General features: G+C 31.5%; 1 protein-coding gene across 3 annotated transcripts; it reads left to right on the top strand.

The window, feature by feature from the left end:
* The first annotated feature begins 3,658 nt into the window (after positions 1–3,658).
* Positions 3,659–22,556, top strand: LOC134277337 (homeobox protein Hox-C11-like). 3 transcript variants are annotated; one of them, XM_062759675.1, is made up of 4 exons: positions 3,781–4,310; positions 4,485–4,574; positions 16,339–16,365; positions 21,725–22,556. In XM_062759675.1, exons 1-4 carry the CDS (start codon positions 4,097–4,099, stop codon positions 22,024–22,026), a joined length of 633 nt encoding a protein of 210 aa, XP_062615659.1. In that variant the 5' UTR covers positions 3,781–4,096; the 3' UTR covers positions 22,027–22,556. The 3 variants fall into 3 exon arrangements, with proteins under 3 accessions (XP_062615658.1, XP_062615661.1, XP_062615659.1); XM_062759677.1 differs by lacking the exon at positions 16,339–16,365 and having other exon boundaries at positions 3,767–4,310; XM_062759674.1 differs by lacking the exon at positions 16,339–16,365 and having other exon boundaries at positions 3,659–4,574.
* Positions 22,557–24,002: the final 1,446 nt, after the last annotated feature.

Genomic DNA, 24,002 nt, shown 5'->3' on the forward strand with positions numbered 1-24,002 from the left:
TTCAAATATGAGCTGAATGCCACATCTTTTCTTCTTCTAATGCGCAATGCTAATTTAAACTCTGCTTTAAAAAATGAGTACAAAAATCCAAAAATCGGGTATGTTGATATAACGGGCGTAATTGGTACCCATGGGAATTTCGACAAATTGGTTGAAGAACTGATCTTTAACACTACAGAGATGTCAATCTCAAACTCGGGAATTTTTTCAATATTAACTGTACAATCACAATTTTTTTAACATGATAATTTTGCAAATGACAAGTTAAGTACATTTACGGGTAAATATTGTCCTCTTATACGCATCTTTACCGAAGTACATTTACTTTTTTATTTGTGTACTTCATTTGTTAGATTATTTAACCCTTTTGACAATTCTGGAACTGGATTTAGAAGACAAATTATAATTCATTTTTAATTAATAGTTATATTACTTAACATTATTATAATCTGTTCTACAGTGCATTAAATTGAATGCGTGCTTCACTGAAGGAGAAACGTGTTTGCTAAACATAAATAGCATTTTGTTTAAAATATAATTAATGAAGACAGTGACATATAGTAAGCTTAAGATAACAACAAGTTACACACACTGTATCTTGTTTTTTCTCCTTTGTTTCTTAAGAATAGCGCATTCTTTAAAACTATATTTGAATATACATGTATGCATGTTAATAGACATTTTCAGGCCATTGACATGAGGAAACGCGTGGTTTCTTTGTGGTCTGGATAATTTTGAATATCAAGGTTACACAGTGATGTAGTATCATATATATACATTTTAATTTTATTTGCTGCCCGCCCACACGGCCTGATTAAGGTTTATAAACATATAAGTGCTTACTGCAAAGGTAATAATGCATGTTAAAAAACTTTTCTTCGTTTCCTCAAACAATGACTTTTTAAAAACTAATATAAAACCGTTGAACCATAGGTTTATATAGAAAATCATTATCTTTTAGCAGTTTAAAAAAAAATTATTAAAAAAAACTGTTTTTGCATTTATTCCCGTACAAAAGAAAAAGGAATATTAAAGGATAAAACTTCTTTTGCATAAAAAGAACCCGAGTAATAAAATTAACACATCAATTTTATCAGAAACATACTGACCCTCCTAATTAGTTCCACGAATTAAGCAGATCCGACTTTAGTTACGGTTTAACAACCTCTATTGTGTTAACTTTGTTACTGATTCTAAATCTGGCAGGTGGCTGTGAAAGATAGAACAAAAATAATTATTTTTCTGACATTTATTGCCGTTATATTTTTAAAGAAGAATCATAATGTTATGATTAGATACTACTTTTAAAAAAAAAAATGTAAAGATATATATAGATAGTCATTAACACGAGTTATCTTCCTTATCCTATTTGAATATTCATGAGTTCGGTAACGACGCTGGTGTTACCCCGCCCTCTTCTGTTAATGTTATGTAAACAGCGCTGGAAGCTGGTAAGTGGAGAATCTTGTGCATGTTTTTAAATTATATTTCTGTTGATCATGGCATATTTCATTTCTAACAGCTTTTTAGACCCGGATAATTTCATCTAAGATTGAAAATAATGTAAACGATGTATTTTTAATGAACAATATGTGTTAAGAAACTGAGAATGTGTTAAAACTGTTTGTTAAAATTGGGAAAGTTGTATTTTAGAATGCAGATACTAATAAAATATATTAACTTACTAATTTCTGTTTACTAACCTTCTATAAAAACATATTTCTTGCTCTATTCAAATTTATATGCATGGTTTATATTCGTTTTAGTTGTTATTAAAGCAAACAGCAAATTCCTCATATAAAATGAAATTATCAATTTTATACATATATGATATTTAAAAAACTATTTTCCAAGTTTTATTAAGATTTATCCCTTTTAGACTTATGAATTAATGTTTATACTTTAAAGAACGTTTATAAGAAATATTGAAAAAAATATTCTTCGTGGTTAATCTTTTTCATTTTACTGATGTAAACATAACTTCAATATTTAAATTTACGGTCTCTGCAAAAATAAATGTGTGTAACAACTAGGAAAGATTCAAACAAATGGCATTTATTTGAAATATTCAAATTTAAAAGTGTACAACTTATGTCTTTGATTATTTGGATTGTTTTAAAATTAAACAAATTGATTTAAAACACTTCATTTTTATTTATTTACGATTCGTGTAAAATTTGTGATGTTATCTCGGTATTAAATTGAAGAAAGTTCAACTTCAGTTTGATTTAGCAATTTTAATTTAAGAGAAAAATTATTTTTCAGTATTGTCCTATCATTATTTTTTTTTTTAAATAAACAATCATAAAATTCATTTACTATTCGACAGAGTCTGAAAAATTTATAATTTTGAAGAAAAAAATTAAATGAACGAACAATTCATTTCAATAATTTCTTTTCTTTACATCATTGATTAAATAAAATTAGTAAAACACTAAAAAGCAAGTTTATCAAACATTAAAATTTAGAGTCAAAAAGCTAAAATTAAGATTTAAAAAAAGAATTTGTTTGAAAAGAAAACTAGAGAAAGTAAAAAAAAAAAGTCCGTTTGACCGACATTAAAATTTTACTGGAAAAAAAATTGAAAACTAAATTAGTTTAATGTTTTTTTTTATTATTATTTTGATAATTTTCAAGTCATGCAGGCTTGAAAGATAAAAAAAGGAAATAATGATAATTTAATGCTTTTTTTCTTCATCTCCTCTTTAATCAAAATCCTCTTTGTCCACGTCATAAAGAAAGTTTGTTTAATGTTATAAAAAAAAAAACTTTACAGGGGCCCACCCATTCTCATTCACACCACTCATTTGTAGTAAGAATGACAGCTAATTTCAATTATCAAAAATGTTTTCATTCATCCTAATTACCTTCTTTTTTTTTCTATATCATTTATCAAAATTTGTTTTTATTTATTTATGGATTTAACAACAATGTGCTCTTTATTATTTAGGAAACGCCATAATGCAAAACAGAAACAACCAATTCCTGCTTTTTTTGACTTAAAATAATTTTAACATCTATTTATATAATTTTTTTCTTACTTAATCTGTAGATTTTTCCCTCTGATATCAATACCAGCATCTGGAATGCTATCTGTTGAATAAAATCTTTAATACGTGTATTGATTGTTATAATATCTATTGGGCTACCTGCATAGATTCAGATAATAAATAATCTTTATTGCCCTCATAATAACTCAGACTTGAATAAGAAAAACAGATTGGCAAATATTTATTCGAAGTACAGACGTTATTTTCCCCAGAATTTACGCAGAACAAAAAGGAATGAAATTTCTTGTTCATGTGGCAAAAATCTATGCCTTTGAAGAAATAGACAATATTTTTCTTTTCATATATTTTTATGTGGGGGTTAATAAATCCAGCTTCCTGCTTTTGTGGGACTGAAGTGTTCCTGTTAATGGTCATTGCTGCGGACAGGCCCATCATAAAATGACGGGGGAAAAATAAAACTTTGTAATGACCCATATCTTTGGAAGCTCTACTGTTTTGATTTTTTAGGAACTGCGCGGCAGGTTTGATCGAGTCTTGTAGGTGGTCCTCTAACCACGCAGGTATAAATCAGAATTTGATAAATTAGAGAGAAACAAAAGTCTACAATAATAACAGCGCGTCGTCTTATTTCATAGAGTGGAATATTTTCATGCGCGAGCGACTGTGTATTGTAGCGAAGAGTTCACCTCAAGCTGGGGTCAACTTAATACGCCATCGCCCGCTCCGAGAGTTAGCCAATCAATTGATAGCGTTTCTACTGAACACTGAGGATTATTTTAATGAGCTGTATGACAAAACTAAACGAAGCGAATCGGTGTACTTATGTTCATCTGTCATTTATTCCTTATCACACGGCCAATACCGTTCGTAGTTAAAGTTGTATCTAATAATTACTAAAAAAAATATATATGGCTGTGAATGAAGAAGCATATTAAAACCTCGTTCTGCAGTGAACACGTTATTGTGTGGTTAAGTGTGTTGGTTATGTACTCTTTATAATTTTTTAAACAGAGGCTTTTAATACATTAGGATTGAAGTGACTCGCATATGAAAAGACTTGAGGAAGCAGCATCATATTCCGGGATATGGCAGCGATGAATCCGTACGCTTTCCGGGGATGGCATCTTCCATCTTACGCAGACGGAGCAAATTGTGACAGGAACTATCATATGTATGGATCCTGGCCCCACTCCGGGTACTTTCCCCCGGGGTCTGTGTACTCTCTGCAGGCAGACACACCTAAACAACACAGCAACAATGACTGGAAGCTCAACAGTTTGTGTACAACGTCATCAGAAGGTACGTCACCAAGGGGGGATAACTCGTCTCTTATGAAGACAGGATATGAAAGTTTGATTTATAAGTCCTGTAACAGTCATGGGGATAGCGATACCCCACGGGAGATTTCCTCTCAAAGAAACTGTTGTGCCATTTCATGCACATGTAGTGCTCATGAACGTTTAAATGTTTTAGATAATTCTTGGAGGGCCCCGGAGGTTCCGGCAGCATTGGACCTTAACAAATCCGGAGCCGTGTCCGCCTATCCATCCCTCTGTCAAAGAGGTAGGTACACCAGCAAACAGCTAAATTGACTTGTAATGAAAAGGCGGCGATACCATCAAAGTTCTCTGTACTCGACTAAAATTCATCACGGCGTTTGATCATTAAAAATACATTACTGTATGAAGAGTACATTTCAATCTCATCTATTTTTTTGAATATTTTTTAACTCCTTTTCGATAAGAACGTTGCATCCGGAATGAGAAGAACATCATTAAAAACACATAACTCAGTATAACAATACATGCTATGCAAAGATACCAGGGGTTCAAAAGCATGGGATGATGGGAAAATGGTTCCTAAATCGAGTGGTGAATTTGCTTAATCATTTTTTACTCAAGGACAGCAAAAGTGAATATTTTTTACACAAAGCCAATAAGTACATGCACTAGTCTTAAAAGTCAATCAACAAAAAATAAATGCAGTGTTATTGCACCAATAAATTTAAAAAAAATAATGAAGTTTCCATTTCATGCATGTGAGAGCATGGTAAAATAAAAAAAAAAGATAATTAACAAACATTTTTTCAGTAAAATGTGTTCTTTAAAAAATAACTGAAGGCAAAATAACAAAAATATTGGACCGTTATTGGTGTATGTATTATTAATACGACAGGTTTATTTCATGCTAAGTAGCGTGATATCATCTTCCATCTCACTAGTGTGGCAATAATCACTTACCTCATCCGTTTAATAAATATTTTAAATGTAATTTCTCGAGGAATTCTGAAAAATGAAATTAAACTAATGTATATTTTTGTCTACCTTAGAATTTAAAAAGAAACATTATGGAAATAGAGCAAATCAGACATAAGGGGGCAAAAATTACTCTGAAAAAATTAAAAGTAAATGGAAGATATTTTTTTTTAATTTTCATACCTTTGAAAAAAAAAAGCTGAGGAAAGAAGGTGGAATAAAAAAGATAATTTTCTGAAGCACCCTTTTCTAAAATACTACATGTAGCTCTTCAGAAACAAAAACAACAACAACAACATGGTTGAAATAATTTCCTGAGTCACCCACCAAGAAGCTTTTTACGAATATATCTTCAATTCACTAAACCCATCAAGAAAAGCGCGCAATGTAGAATTAGAATGTTGATTGCTTTATAAAAACGAGACGGGATTCACACGACCTTACTCAGAGGGAAGAACCGGCTTCCAGGCAGATCCAAGTTATCTTAAACCAGCCGAGAAGTGAAGAAGTGCTTTATGAAAATGATTTTCTGATGAGACTTTGAAAAAAAAAATCTGGGTTAATTTGTTTTTATTTAATGTACTTGTTTTCTGTAAAGGAAAAATACTCCAGTGCAATTTCTGCCTTATCATGAAAAAAATATTTTCCTTAAGAAAGGTGAATGGAAGATTTTTGTTTTGTTTTGTTTTTTATTCTCTTAGCTGAGTGTAAAATCATTGATTGATTATGTAGACAAACTAAAAAATAAAATACAAAGATGGATGGGCTGAAAATTTTCTGCACATTTAATATTTGTAAAAAATAAATGTCAAAAAACGATATTTTTCTCAAAAAATATCTCAAGTTTTGCATTTTCCAACAAGAAATCGATTTCATTCAATATTTGTAGTAGAACATTTCTTTTAAATTTTAATGAAGAACTAGACGATTAAATCTACAAATCTCAAGTGATGAAAAATTTATAAACTTAAATCTGTAATACCGCATCACACATTAGCAAAATAAATCGATTTCAAATGAAGCGAAAATTCGTTTAATCTTTGTCTGGAGAATAATACATTTTTTTCATTTATCTATTTTTGGTATCTTTGACTTTCCCCTCTGTATGTGATAGCTGTATTTATTTTAATTATTTGAATGATTGAAGATTTTTGTTCTATAGGAGACGTGGACATTTATTTACTCGGCCACTGTCTCCAATTGTATGTCAAGAAGATTTAATATTTCACTATTTGTATCCAATATATATACATTCTTAAAATGTCGGACACTATTATTCATATATATATATTTTTTTTTAGAAATTATCTTCATTACAAAATCAAAATATTTTACATTAATTAAAAATACTTTACCCCCCTGTACCTCGCCATTATTTTTCTCCACGTTTCATTTCCGTGCATTTCTTCATTATTTGATATAAAAACTGATAAAGACTTTATTAAGAAAACAGTAGAAATCGTTACAATATATCTCTCCACTCCATTCACTTCGCTTCAGAGACCACCCAAGATCTCCTTCGGATCGTAAACATGCATAATTCAGTCATAATGCATGTTTTTATTTCGCCCGTGTTTATAAAGATATATACAGTCGGCGATACAGTCACTCATTGTTTAATGGAAAGAAAAAATACAGTTTCCTAATGAATGACCATGATAACAATTAACGTGAAAAAATGTGTATATATAGAAATAGTATAAAACTGACGGTGGTGTTTTATTCACATGGCCACTAAATTTGTCGCATTTATTTTCTGAAGTCAAACAAATCTCTCTTTGTCTTCCGGTCTCCTGCTTGGTGTGTCGCAGGTTCGGATTTTAGTCTTCTTGTCATGTCTTGGTGCACTTCCGGGCGGATATGCACTTTGTATTTGCATCATTAGTCAATAGCATGAACACGGGTAGCTTTCTCATTTGGACTTTAATTTCATTGCAGTCAAATGAAAACATGGCGTAATGTTCCTTCTCCGTCTGTATCTAAGTGATATCATCATCACATAATTATCTAATTGTAAAAGTTTTCGATGGTTTTGTCGGGTTGATCATTTTGCTGTAATCTTTCTTATTTATCAATATCCGAAATGAGACTTTGTGTACAACCATAAAGAAGCACATGATCAAAGTCATCAAATTAACTCTCTTCATTAAAGTGTAATACTCCATTAACTCGACCGCGGCTTCAGAATCTGCATCGTCAAATCGTTCCAACTTGGCAAAGAGACGCCAAATTTGATTGGTCATCAGTAGCGTGAGTTTCTAGAGAAAAGGGTTAATTATTCATATTTGATTATCACTTAAACAGGTACTTTACTCCTCACAGAACCCATGTCAGCTATGTCTTAGTTATCACTTCATGATTTATTGTTTATTGATGGGTTCTTTCTGATCACAATAAAAACATGGATCTCCTTAAAGTGCAGTTTTCATACATATCACTGAAACTGTTGAAGCAATTATCATTGCATGAAAGAATTTTTAACAAAGCTATACACTTATTGGTTTTCTCCTACATTTAATGACTTATGGATTTTTAGAGACAAAGTTTGAATATAATTGAACTCTGTAATATCTCTTTTTCCCATTACTTAATCCGGGGTATTAATGCACGCATTTCCACCCAATAATGATTCTATCACTGATGATATTTTTAAATAGCTAATTTAAAATGATGAGAAATGTTTTCTAAATGCAAATTTTGTATTGGCTGCCTCTGAAGATGTCACAGCGTGCAGTAATGCACACTTTATACGTGTCCTTATGCACCGCAGTTTAGATCAAATGTTGCGATATATCCACAAAATTTTTTAAAAAATATGTTTATTTACACCATTTTATTGGCTCTAAATATGGCCGTTTATCATTTTACACATTCTTCCTCGTTGAGTTTATAATGTGTTTATATTAATACATTATAATTACTGTAACATTTTGCTATAAAGAATTAAAGATATATATATTCACTTTAAAGTCCCTGAATGCTACAAATTCCATCTAAAAAACATAAAACCTATATAGCTCATAAAATAATTCAATTTAGTAGCAAGAATAACTGCGAAAAGTAATCGATGAAAATGTAGAAGAGCCATGTTACACTTTCATCTCCTCTTTACGTAGACGGGAATTTTCCGTTCACACGTTTTTGCCTCTTTTATTCTTGTACTAAGCACTTCCTGTAAACCGCTGTAAAATGGCTGGGTCTGTGAACCATTGCACCTGAGGTGGTTGTTCTCCTCTTGTGATTAGAAAAAACCTTGCTCACTTTATATAGTCAAGCAAACATTTTTTTATCACTAGGACCCCATTGGAAATAAGCTCTCGAGCTTTAATGGGTTATCCTGGTATCTATCTAGTCATTTAAATTATTTATTTATAAAATGTTGATTACCAACTTTCATCTTTCATAAGATCATGTATAATTATGTGTATTTGTTTTATGTATGATGACATGATACCAAATAAATACTACTACTACTACTATAAAACAATCCATAAACTTTATCATTGAAAAAGTAATTTGGAATTTTTTCCCCCGAGTATTTAAATGATGTTCTATATGCCCAGTAATTTAAATGTAAATACGCCGAATTTTATATTTGAATTATTTAAGACATATCTATCCTTGTAATTTACATGTGAGTTAATCACAAGAGAAAAGGAGTTGCTGTTTTCTTTAATTTCTTCTGTGGTATGGCTTAACAAAACCATTATTTTATTGGCATAGGAAAATACGAACTGAGTTTGTAATGATGAAATTAAATATTTATTGTACAAATTATAAATAACTTATGAAAAATACATATTGAAACAACTAAGTCGCCTTAGATTTCCCTTGGGTATTTCATTTTTCTTGTTTGCGTGGGAGCATAGAGATGAAATGTTTGTCTTTTGGTATATGTGTCATGTTCTCACAAGTTATATGGATATACAATGTATATGTGTCCTATAGGGAGATCAAATTAAACTAAAGTATACACAAGATTGTCAAAAGTCGGGGATTTGTCTGCTTTTCATTAATCAAAGGAGAAATATGATTTCGACATGTTTTCAAAATTAAATGACATTTTTTAGGAAGACCTGCCGCAGAAATTGACCATTAATCATCGCTTAACCTTAGAGATGCAAACAATATAAAGTTTCTTATTTCGGGGCAGTCCGTGCTCGTCTCTGGTTTTTCTGTCTAAATAACGGCATTGTGTCTCAAAGAACGTAGATCTACCTCAGTGAAATGATTGGCCACTAATAGCTCATTTCTGTCGCCAACATTTTGTTTATTTGCGATGTAAGAATACCATTAAAATTAAGTGGACTTGATATATTGTGTTGAAAGTTTATCATTATAAAATAATTAATCAAAGTGTTAATATAATATTTATTTCAAGAAAACATAAATTTTGTTGTTTTTGTTGTTTTGTTTTGAACATATTTTATTGAACGAGTCAAATGGATTGGAAACAAGTTCTTGCAACTTACAAGTTCCTCTCCATAAATATAACAATGTGTCATGCAAAAAATACATTAAAATATAATAATTATAATATTTTGTGATGCAATTAAATTACAAATCAATTTAAAATTACATGTTTCAGTAATAAATCTATGGACAGCAGCAAAAATATTAATATTAATTGATACAGGCAAATCTCTGTCACCCCATAATAGTAAATTAGTGTCAATTGTAACCAATTCTTCAAGCATGAACAGGTGGTTAAAAAGATTGTTTCTAGCATTTGCATACTTTGTACAAGCAAAAAAATAATGATAAACATCTTCATACTTTCCACAGGAACAAAGAGGACTGTTTATAATATTGCGTTTATATAGATCATAATTAAGTAAACAGTTGTGTCTTAGTTTAGTATGAAGTATGTTTGTGTAGCGTTTACCAAAAGAAAAATATTGGCGGATTGATGATTTTTGTACAAGCTCTTAAGTTTTTAAGGAATTAATTGAGATGGCTTCTCTTGTATCTAATTTCAATAAAAATATGGCACAAATGACTTTTTGAATAGATCTAATCTACATCTTGGAATAATGAACTGTTCTTTATTGTATTGTATTTTGATACATTTTCATGCTTGTTTGGTACAATATTATTTAAATATTCAGGGACAGTCCCTTTATGTATCTTGAACATAGTAGACATTTTAGCAACATAACGCCTAAATTTTAAAGTTTCCCAACCAGTTTCTAAATAAAGTGTTTCAGTAGATGCAAAAATAGGAAGTCCGGTGACAATTCTAGCCGCAGCTAGTTGTACTTTTTCCAGCTTTTCAGAATCTTGTTCAGAGCACCCATCCCATACAACAGAAGCGTATTCGAGCATTGGTCTAATAAATGTTTTTGTTGTGGAATTAAAGTCACCTTAATATTGTTTATTTTCCAAAATGCACTGTCAAATTTTACAAATGAATAAAGGTCTTTAAAAATATATGCTAATGACTGACATGTATTCTTGATTATGAGTTATTTATATACTATTTTAGAGACCATATTTCTCTTTTAAACCACAAAAAGTAATTTTGCTTCAAAAGTAACATATCTGCAAATGTAAAGAGCTAAATAATTTCAACATTTCATATACAGCCCGGATCGTCTGACAAAACACGTGAAATAAAAACGTAAATTGCCTGAAATCAAATTAAAAGATAATTATGTCTTCCAAAAATATCCGGTGTTGAAGATCTCAAATAACCGGTATCTGTGGAGATAAATAGTTTGCCAGGAATCTGACTGGTTTGACAAGCAACATAGACCGGGGGTTGTACGGGAAACATATCCCTAGTATTATACCCCACATGAGAGAAATAAAATGACTTGTATCATTTCAGCATCGCTGTAGTTCTCTCATCTGAAATTTTATCTGTCTGACAAATTGAAAATATGACGCCACCTTTATATGAAACAAATATGCTAAATAGATCAGTTGTATGCTTGGCTTTGTCAACCCAACTGTTCCGGCACTGCTCCGTTAAACCGCTGGACAGGTTTACGATCGGAAAACCTCTGGGATGGACATAAAATTCCGATAAATCCCGATTTGGTAGTTAGGCGGCTTTGATGGCGATCTTTTCACACTGTATAGAATGATAAGAAATAAAGAGATTATTTTCTCTGAATTTATTTAAAACCAGAGATAAATTTCTCCCCACGTTTCCTTTTTCCTGTGTATACCCCCATTTTTAATACCACTGCAACAGTTGTCGCCTAGACAGTTGTCTAGAGTCATATTTTTGATCTTTGAAAGTTAAAGTAATTCTTGAAATGAGATTAAGAAATATGTAGTATTTTCATATTTTTTTCTTCTCGTCAACAATTTCTGTAAGAGCTACTAGAAAATGCTGCTATCTTTCAAACATATACATGATTTTTTAATTTTGGACGGCATGTGCAATTCATGACTACATTTCAATTTGAAGTGTATCGACTAATAATTTTATACTTGTAATATCTTCTAGGAATATTTTGGATTTTAGAAGGATTGAGATAAATTTTATGTGTAAAAACCTGTTAATATCAAACACATTGAATTGGAAAGGCTGCGCATGTTCATGCATGCACCATTTCAAAACTGTAGTAGTAAACACAAAATAAACAGGACTGTTTTTATTGTGGCAACTTCGTGGGTGAATAAGTGCAATGTTTTACGAATTGGTCGACAAATTACTTACTATATAGGACTTTATAGTCTTTTTATAACCCACAGAACTTGTGTAGTTTGTCTCGTGAACTAATTTTATCACCCGCCCCTGAGCAAGAGAGAACTGCCGTTGTTTTCTAGACACAACAGATTCTATCTAATTTCATCTAGAAGTCATCTCAGTGAACCTAAATGAAACTCAGCAGTAAAGAAACCACATTAAGGTATAAGTAAGGTGTTATATACGTAAATATGATATTGTATTTTGGGCGTATCATGTTAATCTTTTAAAACAAAAGCCATTCATCAACGACCTGCACGTACTAAATAAAATAAAAACAAAATTTATCTTTTTAGAGTATTCTTGTAATATTGTTATCATATTAAACATCTATACTCTCTCTCTCTCTCTCTCCTCTCTCTCTCCTCTCTCTCTCTCCCAAATGAATTTAAAATATTGTCAAATATAGAACCCTTAATTCTATACAAACGTTTAGATACGTAGACGTTTATCTAAATTGCTGTAATGATAATTCCAAATATAACTTTACTTTTATCTATTTTAATATTTAATGTAAACTACTTTTAGCTGTGTGGCTGGTGTAGTCGGGGGACCACCCGCCTTCCGTCACCGGTCTGTTAACGGTGCAGTACAATCAAGCCATCGGGCCCCCGCGGCCATCCTCCAACGATCCTCTGATATGCATCCCATAACGAGTTTGTAAGGTCCCTCAAATCGATTATATCTCCCTCTCTCTTTCTAGTTCTCCATCTCTCTTTCTCCCGATCTGCGTGTTTGTGAAGAATCATATTTATTGTCAGTGTTTTTTTATAATCAAAATACTTACAGAAGTAAAAAAACAAAACAAACTACAGGTAGCTATTGAAGGACTGAGGAAGAAATGATATACTGAGTTTAAATTGTTAATTAAAACGAATTCCGAGTAACAGATTCAGGTTTATATTAACCTGAATCTGATTAACATACGGGCATTTTCTGAGGGCTGTAGGTATATGATATCACACAAGCGCAGACGTCTCTCTATCGTATAAGGAGATAGTATCTACATATTTAATTGCTTTTCCTCTACTGAGAAAAAAGTCTCCCTGTCACAAAGATAAATTTGAAGATCGAATTAAACGATTATAAATCATTTCAGTGAAGCCCAACTGCTAACATTACAGTTTTGTTGAAGAAATACATGTCTTCTTCTGTCTTGTAAATAAGGATAGAGCGATCAGATCTGACGTTTAATGAACATTTTGTTGCTTGTAACCGTTGATACCCAAAACATATCCGTAACTGAGGCAGGTCTAGCTAGACTAGTGTTTCATTAAAAAAATCTGCATTAAACTCTATAAATATGCTGAGTTAAAGGATTCTGTAGGCATAAGGAAGACGGTATTGGATTGCTGTAAAATTGGATACAACACCTGATCTGATTTATTTAATATGAGGACGACGTGACTTTTCGCTTATTAACATTTATGGCAGATCGTATTGTTCCTGCATCAACAAGGTGTCGTATCTTAGGTCTATACAAGATATATAATACAGTAAGAAAATGACTACAGTGTATGCTAATAGGATTATTATAAGCTATCTCAGTTGTGTTTACACTTGAAAAAGATAAGCTCAAATCAGTTAATGAAAATTCAACAGGAATACAGATGAATTTAAAGTTTGTTTTTTGCCTTCGTAAAAAAGTCGAAATTAGTGGTCCTAAATATAGAATTGGATGAATATTTGCTTGCATTTTTTTTTTAAGTGCAAACAAATTAGGGGTGATTTACAGTCTCAATTCACTTCTCCCGAATTATTTACATTGAAGCCTCGATTATGCAGCTTATCCGCGATGCTTGAGTAAGAAATAATAACAAAACAGGTTCCTTAATTTTTAATGAAACATCGTATAGTACTTCTGAGATGTTAGAATGTTTTTCTCGCTGGAGCGTCGCGTTATGTTCCCTTACGTGTTAATGATTAGTTAAAGATTCATGAAAATGTTCAAAGTAAACATCTAATTAGAGAATGTCACCGCGGCGCCAGAAACACGGTGACTCTATGCACAGCGAACCTAATCTGGGTGCAATAGCTTTTCATGAGAAAATTTTTGTTAAAAAGATGAAAGTCGTCAGCAGCTAGATCGTTCAGTAATGATTTGTAGATATTTGGTGAGGATAAGACAATATAATTGTTTTTTTAAGCCGATCAATAAGAAGAAAGGCCGCCATTTTCAGTATTAACTATACAGTTCCATTCATTACATTGCAGTGTACATGTATGTGAAAAATTAGCGTTTTTAAAAAAGCATAGGTAAACGTACGTTGTCGTGCATGGATTTAAATCATTAACCTTACTTATTAATTATATATCCAGTTCTAAAAATTGACAAGTTTGTTCACATTCTTACATTTCCTATCACATCAACATAAAACATAGAAATAAAACCTTAGTTTTCATTAATTTATAATGTTCACATCAATAATAGTCCTGTATAATCCATCACGAGACATTGCGCGCCAACTTAGGACAAAGTCAGATGGAACACTAGGCTAGATTTTTAATTCTAAATTCATTGACATTAAGAAATGATATTCAGAGAAAGGTTTGAAATATTTTCAGATCAAACTTAATTACATATTTTGTTCTGTTTATATATAGCTGGAAGGACATTGTTAGAGTTTTTCATCTTCGCTATATATAATTGTAAGGTTTGTTAATTAAAAATATAAAATCCTTTTTAATTGAAATCGAGTCTTTTTCATTTAAACATAAAGTCTAAATATTTTCCTATGAATAATATTTCACCAAAATGGTTTAACTAAAACGATATAAAGACGTGAATTTTAGCTGATGCTAATTAAAACAAAGAGAACCGGGGACCTGTGCTTGATTATCTCATGACAAAGGTTACCAATAGACAATATTTACATTGTTGGCGAAGACAAGGACCATATGTATGTCTTCAACGACTTGGGGCTGACAGCTCGACTGTGCTGTACGCACGAATAATTTTGTAATAATTAAATTCGATTTCTTAACTGTCCTTTTTTAAACAAGCTATAAGACGAATATATATGATATAAACATTGTCTTACGACAGCAGGTAAAAGTATTAAACAATGTGGATATTATCAAGATACATTAAAATCTAATTAACAAAAATGCTCTCCGATGATTTACCATCACATTGCACGCCATCTTTATTTGCTAGGAAAATATGTATTTTTGGAATATAGAGCCTGAATACAGCAGGGAATAATAACTTATTCTAGAGGACTAAATAATAATTCAGATGTCTCTATTTACAATATACCTGAGAGATTTGTTCAATTTTTATTAAACTATTTATAATTAAGAAGGGGGGTTGCAAAGTCGTTTACCGATTTTGTTTTAGTGTGCAGTGGTGTACTCTGAGACATACATCTTATAAATAGCACATTACAAAGAATTTGCAATTTGTTAGACTGTCAGAAAATGGAAGGTCGTTACTTAATTTAACTTCTTATAAAATTCAGTAAATGACCCCCATGGGCCTGATGTGGGAATCACAATATACTTGATATCAATATTTTATTGATGTTATAACATTATCAAAAATACATTTTAAAAAGAAATTTATAATGATCTTATTTGTATAAAAAGACACGACTTTGTTTTACAAGTAGCTGTATTTAATTTTAAATATGAATTCTTTATAAATCCCTTTTTGTTATTTACATAACACATTGTGTAATGCCCACGAGGTTTATGTTAAAATTAAAATGCAAAAGTTATTTTGCATAGAATAATAAGGATTTACGATGGTGTGAAATACCCTGCTCTGATTTAGCCAAAACAAGTCAATAAATTTACACAGTATTATCAGCTTTTTTGCATGCACCTTTTTCCATGACATTGCTTTGCATAAAGATTGCAGAAAAGATTTATATAAATGTTAAAACTAAATCTGAAATTCACTTAATATTGGGAGTTTTCGTGCAAGGCACCGTGCTTTCAACAAATTTTAATCCTTTTAAAAGTAAGATTTTTTGTGAAATGGAAAGAACATATGAGTGAAAAAAGCTTTTTGTAACAGAAAAAATAATTTTCATGACTAGATAACATATCAGAAAAAAATTAACAAAAAGAGGGTATATTACATGTATAATCTTGAATATCTTAAATTATTTGCCCTCTAAAATTCTAACGAAAAGTCAAGCTAGAATCTTTATAAAACATTGCATACTACATGGCATAATTATAATGGCTTTTGCTGTCAGATGATGGAATATAATTCAATATATTTTGTTGATGCTTTTGACAAATTTTAAAATTTTCTTACTTTTTGCAAGGAAAATGGTTTTTATATAACAGTTATTTTATATTTTGTAAGATTAAAAAAAAAATCTTCGCAAATTTTAAAGTGTGAAACCTTTGTATCTTTCAGAAGAACAGCCAATTTCATGGAAAAATTGTAAGTATTAGAACAAATTTCAAACGTTTTTCTGCTACAAATGGAAATTAGGGAATTTAAGTTGAGAAGCTATACTATAGGGAAGAATAAATAATTTACAAAACATAAACCTTTCAAAACCTTTGTTTAGCTTTGTTTTCATATTTATCACATACGCTTTTTTTCCTTCATAAATCATTTTCTCCCTTTAATCCCTACCCATTTACATTCTGTTCAAAGAACAACTTTCCCTTTCTTAAACGACCAACCTCCTAAAATTTAGGATTTCCCATTGTGTGCTGTAATAACATTATCGATTACAGGTCGTAAAATAGATGAATCTTTTTGACATTTTTATAAGATTTGTTTTTTACTCGTTAATGTTAAACAAATAAATAAATACAAAACGACCTTCTGTCGCCTTTTTGACAATAACAAAAAGATGACAGCATTTGGACAGTCAGCAAAAATTGGGGGAAAATGGCCTTAAATCTTCTCCTGAAGTGAGGTCGTTAGCGAGTGGGTGATAAAGATTTCTTAGTCTTTGATGTATCTCCGTATTTTTAAACATCTTGTCACTGTGTATTATCTCTCCAGAGAAGGAGTCGAATTTCTCAAGCTTTTTTAAAATGAATTTTGAAAATTTAATTAAAACATTAATGAAGGCAGGTGCATGTTTTTAGAGATATAGAATATCTCCGTTTACACATAAATAGATGAAATAATCGATCTTAGAAAATCAAAGTACTGAAAGTACTGAAAAGCGGTTAGCATGCTTTCATGGAATTTGACTGTACAGTGTAGAATAACAAAAAATGCATTCAGTGATGATATTAAAGTAAGCATGAATATCTTTGTCCAGTGTCATCAGCGAAGAAGCACACACACTGACTTTTGTACATGTAGTACTTAACTAAATGGAAAAAAATGATGTCACAAATGTATGTTTCAAAATATCAACCTGAGATTTTCAGTTTGAAAGACAGGAAGTTCAATTTCAAAAATTTCTTCCTAATAGTAAACAGATCTATACTTCTTTTGAATTTCTTGATTTTGTTTTTCTAAATAAGCTTTTTACGGGCATTAGCCCTAATGTCGCTCGGAATTCCGTAAACGTTGACTGGCCGAGAGCTTTCGGCAAACCTCGGCTGATTCCCATTCACTCTTCAAACAAGAAAGGGGAAAAGAATAATAACAAATTGTAAAGCCTGCAAGCAATAACTATCAAATTTTATTTATAATGAAATTTAAGAGACCTTTTTATTTATCGCTATAAAACACTTTTATCACTATAAAACAGTAAAAACGCTATGTTATTAAGAATTAATTACTGCTGATTTTGTTGTTCGTTTTGTCATTTTTTTAAGATTTATCATATATCATCAGAAAGTTATTTTTGCCTTGAACAGCGTTTCAACCAATGAAATAATTGAAAATTTTCTCATCATGCAATTTCTACCAATCACAAAAGAGAGGAAGTGCATAGTCCCATAAAAAAACTTCAACTATACAATACCGTCTTCCAAGGAAGACGGTAATGATAATTCAAATTCTTTCATTTGGAGTTCTGTACATAGAACTGGCTAGTCTGAGAAAAACGGATGGACGAGCAGAGAATTTGTAAACTAATTTAATTTCAGAGGGCTTTAATTTCGTAGTCTCACTGCGGGTCAGCAGGTGTGACCTGTTATTGGGGATGCTTACTTCTCCTAGGCACCGGAACTTTCAAGGATCCGTTTTTCATTTGAGACCGATCACTATTTACTGAGTACATCTGTTTATTAATATTATGAACTATTTCTCTCACAGGAAGAAAGACAAGTAAAACAAGATAGTAAAGTTTTAAGAAATGTACATTATTGACTTTAAATACATTTTTATAACAATAATTTTTTTTAAGCACGATATATATAAACGAACATAATGTATTTGGCAAATATTTAAACAAACGTTTATAATCGTTTGTAATACAAAACGACCTTCTGGAAACAAAGCTTTCCATCTTTTAAATAATTTCAATAGAAAAAGATGACAAAGTTTCATTATGAAGTAACACTGTCAGCAAAAATTGTTTTACTGTGGAAAAATGGCGATTAAAATTTTATGCATGCGAAGTGACTCGTAAGAATATCATCCTTTCCTGAAGTTTCCCTATTTTTTCCATTGCAATTTGGTTATTTGATAAAAAAAAACTGACAAAAAAGTACAACAAACTTACTGGTAATTATGATAAAGATTTGTCATAGCACGTGTTTTTACTTTTATTATGTATGACGAAAATATTTGTACATCGAAATAGTGATTTTTAAACATCTTGTCTATATAAGTATATTCATCTCTCGCAAAAATTTAGTGCTTCAGAACTCTGCAACACAGTAAAATTTCAAATGAATTTCTCAGATGCTTTTTTATATATAAATTTTGAAAATTCAATTAAAACATTAATGAAGGCAGGTGCGTGTTTTTAGAGATATAGAATATCTCCGTTTACACATAAATAGATTAAGAAATCGATCTTAGAAAAAAATCGATGGAATCAAAAAGTAATTTAAATTTTGTAAAATAGATACGAGACGTCACGAACGTGAAATTTTAAAATAAAATAATATATCATTGACAAACAAATTCAGATAAAAATTAAAAAGAAAGATTATGTTGTCTTGATTTTATTTCATATGTTATATGTGTTAGAAACAAATCATTGGTAGAGGCTTTGTTGAAGTTCTGTTGTCGATAGGTAGCGCCTTATGGAGGATAGCGGCAAAGTAAAATGCATGAAATAAAAATATATATCGCACAGAGGCATTGTTGGTTTTTTCAGTTAATAAAAAGTTTTTAATGACCAGTAAAAATATACGTTCGATTTATGTGACAAAGTTAAAAGATGTAAATCAAAAACACTTTTAAAAATCTGAGAAATTGTCGCCATCTCGAATTATAATTTTTCCTGCTTTCCGTTACGCTGGGAATCAGTGGTATTGATACCCTCGGGTTACTCCCCCTTACAATGCAGATTCCACCCCCCACTCCTTTGTCAGCAGACGGCGCGGTTCTGTATCACCTTTCTATAATATGCTGCGAGTCTCGATTTTTATCACATCCAAATTCCTTTGTTAGAAAAACATTAGATTAAAGTTTCAAAAAATCATTTAGTCAAAAAAGAATTGCATAAACGGCACTGCATTAAAAAAGAGTCACCTTTGACCTTGCGCAGATCTCCATTTTCCTGTCACTTGGGTGCTAATGTATATTTACGCGTATTATTGTACTGAGATCGTTGCAGGATCGCATGATCATAGTTTTTTTTAATAACAGAAGACGGGTTGAGAACGTTAGAATCGAACTTTGTACATGATAAACTTTTGAATAAAGGAACACCTTGTTTTATCAGTTCGATTCAATTAGTAAAGCAATAGCAGAAAACGCGAGATAGCAGAAACGTAATTAAGCAATAAATGTAAGGTTTCCTGATTTGGTTACCGTTTCTTTTCTGTTATCAACGCCTTCGACGCCCAAATAATTCTAGGTTTCTTAAATTCAGAAAATCGTCCAATGAAATGGCAATAAAGCATTGGGTGCTGAATGGCCGAGATGAATTAGCAGACGAGATTGAGGGAATGACCACCTGTGATCGCTGGCAGTTGTGGCTTTAATTTGTTTCTTTATTGTGAACACAATACCTTAAATGTTAGGATTAATGCTATACTTACATTTTATGACCAGCAGATAAAGAACTGAAATTAAACTTTCATTTTATTAGACATATCGGTTTCTATATATCCAGACAATCATTCTTGCCGAGCCTCTAGGGGTGATATGCATTAAAATTAACATTGATGTGTTATTGATGCACAATTAATATCGGCATGCTCTTCAGTCTCTAACGAATATGATATATCCCGCTATTTTATAATCATTTTGTATGATGCAAGAAAAGCTTGCACTTTGTTGTCTTTTTAGTACTAAGATGATACGCTTTATTCTTTTAAAGGTTGCTGAAAACTTTATCTTTAGCCTTGACTCTGTGCGATTGAGTCAAAATGTTCCTGTCTTTGTTGCAATATAAGGATCTGAGATTTTTAAATCAGATTCTTGTAGATTTTATGCATCAAGGGTGAGGATTAGATGCCAAATATCTGTAAATCGAAAGTCAGATCAAGAAGAGATTTCAATCGTTTTTCTATTAAAGTGGTTTTATATTGTTTGCACAAAATTTCATTTGCCTGTAAAAAGGGTTTATAGAGATTGCACGAAGATCGTTTGTCTTTGATCTGCAGACATTTTCCATAATATGACGATCGTAAAAATCTCGTGAATTCTCGTCACCGTGGAATTCTCCCGTGATGTCGCTGGTTTCAATAAGTTCTATTCTGTATTAAAGCGAAAGTAACAGAAGTTTATGGTACCAGTTGTTTTCTTTTTAAACAAAGTTGGTTTTTATACCTGTTTCAACACCCTTACATCTCTGCTAAGTTTAAATGCTCTCATTCAGCAAAGGGCGAATAAAACGGTCATAAAATGGCCATAAAGTACCGACCCACCACTACGAAAAACCAAGCCACCATTTTCTTCTGATATAGAACATGTAGAAAAAGACTTTGTTCTTAGGCGAAAGAAATTTAAATAACTTTTTCTGATTAATCAAAAGTTGTCTTTTTAAAAGAAATTCTAACTGCTAGCTATTTTTGACAGAAGATATTGTTTACTTCTTAGAGAGAAAGATTTTCTGCACATAAATAACATTGTTGGTCTGTCTTTCATAAACTGATAACGGACATTAGTAGGCCGCTTCTGAGAACAAAGTCCATCGAAGGAAGTTCTTAGCTCAAGTCAACAGGACTAGTCAATCGAGCTAAGCACTTCTTACGGAAAGATTCAACAATTTACAAGCACAAAATTCAATTTAAGACATTTGTTTTTGACATTCCAAAGACCAATACTTAATACATCGTCTGTGATCCTTTTCTTTTCACGATGACCCATTTTCATATTTTTTTTAAATGCAAATTAATTTACCCTTATTTCTGATTAAGAATAAATTGACTGAACGTGGTTAAAACGCATATGTGCAAAACTATTCCCTCTATAGTCAGCACACACTAATATGGGAGTGTTTTGTTTTGATAATTTTTTTTTAAGACGGCCTTCTATTAATGAGTAAATAATTTAAGAATTAAGTTAGATTCTATATCCAGTATTATAATGTATTTCAATTGAACAAAATGCACTGATTTCTTGCATACATAGTCAATTTTTTGCTAAATATGTACATGTATATATATATAGAGTTCTTAACAAAATCAAAAATTGTAAAAGTTGCTGCATGTGCGATAATTGGGCCAGCACTGTGTATTTACCGAGACTTGTGCTCTGTTTTCAGATATGCAACAAATTCATTTACCATCAACGACATTAGCCCCCACCGCAGTGACATTGAGGAAAAGGAGGCGACCCTACTCCAAATTCCAGATCGCGGAACTCGAGCGAGAATACAATAACTCTACATACATATCTAAGTCCCGGCGCTGGGAACTCTCACAACTAATAAACCTCTCAGAACGCCAGATCAAAATCTGGTTTCAGAATAGAAGGATAAAGGCTAAGAAAGTGACAAAAAGAGACGATCCGCCACCAAAAACACAGTCATCGTGTATGCAACAACAGCAACCAATGAGCCACTGAGAAGAAGTGAAATAGGGAACAATGACGTAACAGGATACTGTTTGTGACGTCAAGAGCGCATGCCCAGACTCAGGGTTTTTGTGGCTCTAGACTAATTTTACCAAAGATATAACTCGCTGAATACCTCAGTCTAAAGACTTAGTGAGTGAAAATACAGAGTTCAGAGAATCCCTCTAGCTCTACTGGCCGCAAGCTTCGATTCTTGGGAGGTTTGCTTGTCTCGTGAGAAACAAACAAAAACAAATGTGTCACACTGAATCACACAGGTTTCTCTTGGTTGGTTTTGTAGTATTATTTTGAACATTCTTCCGATGCAAGAAAGCTATGTGAACATTAGTTGTCTCATGACAATTTTATACATTGTAGAAAGGTCCCAATTTTAGACGGCGGATTGTGAATCTGGTTGTCACTGAATGTCTGACAATTTGATTATATCAATTGTTATATTGACTTACTTGTGATTTGTCCAAAGATAAAATGTATTCTATAAAATGAATAGATGAATAGAAATGAAATATAGTGTACTATCACATATCATTTTATTCTTTAAATGGTATACATACATGTATTTTCATGTAAAAACTGTTATTTTATGTCTGTGACGTATGGAAACATTTGGAGATAGAAGACAAGGTCAAAGCCCTTATTCTGTGTAGTATGAATGGGGAAAACCCAGAAAAATCGATTTACTGTAAACGACCTGTAGAGAAGATAGATTAACAAGGAAGAATGCTTTTGGGGCATTATTGCTTTTTATGGAATTATAGCATGGGTCCGTAATCGTGTTGTGTCCTGCAGATGATGGTTAAATATCGAGTGTGTACATATGTCCCCAAAACACGAGATAGCGGATATAAAAAATCAACTGTCCTATCTATAAGAGTATACATACAAATAATGTAGGGCAATGCAGTTTCTAAGGACACAAACATTTGTATGCTTCGTTTGGATTTTGTAAGAATTATGTTGTGGGAGGCTAAGACTATTTTTTGAAGTTGCATTAATCTAAATTAGTGCATGTTTTATACCTTGATGGCATTGATTTGCTGAATTTACAGTAATTATAGAAAATGGTGAAGTCAACTTAACAAAGCCTAGATATACCCTCATTTCTCTTTTGATATTGATATTCTGAACGAAAATAGCCCCGAGTGCTCTTGGTATACCACGCTTTATAGAATTTAAATGAGTGATTTTTTCTAATTAAATGAATTTAGGTGAAGAAAATTAGATAAAGTTAATGTTTTACATTGGTAAAGGAAACGAATTATGTTAAATCTACTCTCATGCACCTCTGCCATCTTGTATTTCAATTTGTTTTGAAACAAGGAGAGAGATTTATTCGAGAAATCACCATGTATAAGTAGATCTATAATCAGTTTAGCAAATCCTTTTCCAGTACAAACATTTCTATTTATAAAATCAAAAATGTACATGTTTAACTTATATTAATAACGAAATTTATATGTAACCCTGGCATATGTTCATATCAATCTTATAAACGTCCTCTCCAGTTACGTAACTGCGTTTATTTTGAAAATTATTATAGTTATTAAATGTAAAAAAAAAAAAAAAAAGAATAATTCAAGCAATGAAATTTTATCTATTAGTACCAATAAAAATAAAAAAAAAATACACTAATGCTTTCAGCAACCGAAAGAAACAAATAAATTAATTCCTTTTCTTTCAACCATTACATGTACATCAACGAAAAAAATATTGTTTGTAAGAAAAGTAACATTTGCAACATCAACATATCTAGTAGAGTAATACCAAATAGTATCATGACTCATATTTTTACAAAATTAACGAAGCACTTTAATTTTTTAAAGGATAAAAATGCAGAAGTGCAAAACACAAAAGGAAAAGATAATTTTCCGACAAACGTTTCTTGGAACATATAGGGAAAACATAACTTTAGCTGATTTGTTACTTCTGATTTCCCTAAGTCTTCTCCTCCTACCCTACACGACAGA

The sequence above is a fragment of the Saccostrea cucullata genome, unplaced genomic scaffold (genome assembly GCF_032062105.1).
Source record: "Saccostrea cucullata isolate Sc308-1 unplaced genomic scaffold, CSIRO_AGI_Scuc_v1 ctg94, whole genome shotgun sequence".
Taxonomy (NCBI): Eukaryota; Metazoa; Mollusca; class Bivalvia; order Ostreida; family Ostreidae; genus Saccostrea; species Saccostrea cuccullata.

What these genes read in the sequence shown, in the direction of transcription:
- LOC134277337 (XM_062759674.1), top strand. Translation starts at nt 4,097, where the DNA reads ATGGCAGCGATGAATCCGTACGCTTTCCGGGGATGGCATCTTCCATCT. An exon ending in TCCATCCCTCTGTCAAAGAG is followed by an intron (nt 4,575 to 21,724) that starts GTAGGTACACCA and finishes CTCTGTTTTCAG; the next exon opens with ATATGCAACAAATTCATTTA.